Source organism: Uranotaenia lowii, chromosome 2, assembly GCF_029784155.1.
Source record: "Uranotaenia lowii strain MFRU-FL chromosome 2, ASM2978415v1, whole genome shotgun sequence".
Taxonomy (NCBI): domain Eukaryota; kingdom Metazoa; phylum Arthropoda; class Insecta; order Diptera; family Culicidae; genus Uranotaenia; species Uranotaenia lowii.
In genome coordinates this window covers 136,024,217-136,026,475 of record NC_073692.1, presented here as the reverse complement: position 1 = coordinate 136,026,475, position 2,259 = coordinate 136,024,217, and the positions used below count along the sequence as shown (strand labels likewise).

Sequence of the window (2,259 nt, the reverse complement as noted above, 5' to 3'; positions counted from 1 at the left end):
TGGCCTTGCATGGACCGAGACGTCGCCAGTGCAGTCGAAGAGTGTATTGGATGTGCAGCGGTTAGTAATGAGCACCCACCCGAAATGATGATGAGAAAGGAGATGCCAGAAAGAGCATGGCAAGAAATAGCCATTGACTTCTTTACAGCTAAAGAGTGCGCAACGTTTCTGGTTGTTGTTGACTATTATAGCCGATTTTTACAAGTTGTTGAAATGAAAAGTATCACAGCATCCAAAACAATTGAGGCCTTAACAAAGACTTTCAACGATCATACCTTTCTTGATAAAATTCGATCCGATAATGGCCCTCCTTTCTCGAGCGAAGAATTCGGACGATTTTGCACCAACAGAAATATCAGGCTAGTCAGAACCATTCCCTATTGGCCCCAGATGAATGGTCTTGTTGAACGCCAAAATCGTGGAATACTGAAAGCCCTACGCATCGCAAAAGTATTAAAGACTGATTGGAGGAAAGCTTTGGAAGAGTATGTTTTTATGTATAATACAACACCCCATGCTGTAACCGAAAAACCTCCAATGGAACTTCTTACCGGTCGTCCAGTAAAAGTCTTACTGCCATCGCTACGAACTGATCCTATGTGGTACAGAGATGAGAATACCAGAGAAACCGATACTATAAAAAAGTTTCAAGGCAAGCAATACGCTGATACGCTCAAACCTCAACGATCTCAGTAGGAGATCTTGTGATGGTGAAAAACTTCGAATCCGGAAAGTGGGAACCGACGTATAAGCTTGAAAAATTCAAAGTTTTATCAACAGATGGCAACGATGCTGTAATTGAGAACAACGATGGAACAAAATACCGCCGAGCGGTATTCCACTTGGAAAAATGGCCTTCACCTTCCACCTCAATCTCCTCTGGAGGTCATTCAGAAATGGACATCGACAGCCCGAGTATTTCGACTTTCCCAAACCGATATTCACAATCTCTAATTCAAACTTTAGAGATTCTTCTACAGGTCATTCAACAGCAGAAGTAGATTTCGAGGCTCTCGGTACTTCATCAACAGACACCGAAGATCCAAGAAGACCGCAAGCGCAACCCACAGATGATGCACCAGGAAGCTCGTATATGGAATTGGACGCCAAGCGATACAATTTACGGAGAAGGAGAAAGATGTAGAGTTGAGCATATGATAAGAGCGAGAGGAGGCTTGGTGAATCCAAATATAAGTCCTTAGACTGAATGAGAGAGACAAACTACAGAGAATCAATATTGCTACGATGACAAGAGTTAGTTGGTTTTCTACTGTTGTAACGTGTGGATTAAATAAAGTGGCTTGTATTACTGTGAAGGGTGGTGTCATAAATTAGTGGAGAAAATCATCGAACCTTTTGAGATCCTACAATAATTTTTTCATTTTTTAAGATTTTTTTAAATATTCCATCGGTGAAATTTACCAAATTCAATAACATTTTATCAAAATAAGGGAACCTGCAAAATTGCTTGAATACTGATAGACACATCCAAACGATGCAGTCAAAAATGAGATCTCAAATTTTACTGTTAGAATCTTCAACATGATAGGCGCATTTAGCCCGCTTTCCCCCTAACAACGACGAAGCTTCAGGAACGAAAAAAAAAACACATGTCGTTACACGCGTGACGCGCATTCAGCTCATTTCGAGGTATGGATTCGATTAATTTTACGTTGTTGTTTCACTTTGTTTTGATACGGTCTTGCTTGCCGTTACAATCTTGCCCAAAGGTACCCAAAAGTTGACAGGTTGAGGGGCATTAGGTAATGACAAAACGACCCAAACAACCGGCGGAGTGCGGTGGTGGTTTTGAAGTGTATTATTTATATATGGGTATGTCTAAGGAACTGTTTTCCAGGAGGAAGCCATGTGGATTTATGGACCGACCAGATATCAGCAAAACGCTCTGTTTATATTGCCATTGACTCCCACCTTTTCAGGGCTGCTGCTGTTGCTTCTTCTTTTGATGAAAATGCATCTGCCCCGAATAAATTACCCAGAATGGTGATTTAGGTTTCAATTTGTTTAATTGCTTTCGGTTCTCTGTTTTTGATGACCCGAACCCGAAGTGGATTTAAGCAGCATTTGTAACTAAGCAGCAGTTCGGGGATGTTATTATGTCACGGATGTCAAAGAACAGTGGCACATTTTTACGACGTGTCTTTGCTCATTCTTTTGTAAGCTTTTTATCAAGAAGTTGTTTTTCGGATCACTTGCGAAACAATATCCATATTTTTATTTTGAGAAACAGAAAACCGA

At 40.8% G+C, this 2,259-nt stretch overlaps 1 protein-coding gene across 1 annotated transcript; it reads left to right on the top strand.

Annotated features, from left to right (window-relative positions):
- The first annotated feature begins 390 nt into the window (after positions 1-390).
- On the top strand, positions 391-696 carry LOC129741887 (uncharacterized). Its single transcript, XM_055733701.1, has one exon. The coding sequence runs from the start codon at positions 391-393 to the stop codon at positions 694-696; it is 306 nt and encodes a 101-aa protein (XP_055589676.1).
- Positions 697-2,259: the final 1,563 nt, after the last annotated feature.

Coding starts and splice junctions, on each gene's coding strand:
- LOC129741887 (XM_055733701.1), top strand. CDS start 391: ATGAATGGTCTTGTTGAACGCCAAAATCGTGGAATACTGAAAGCCCTA.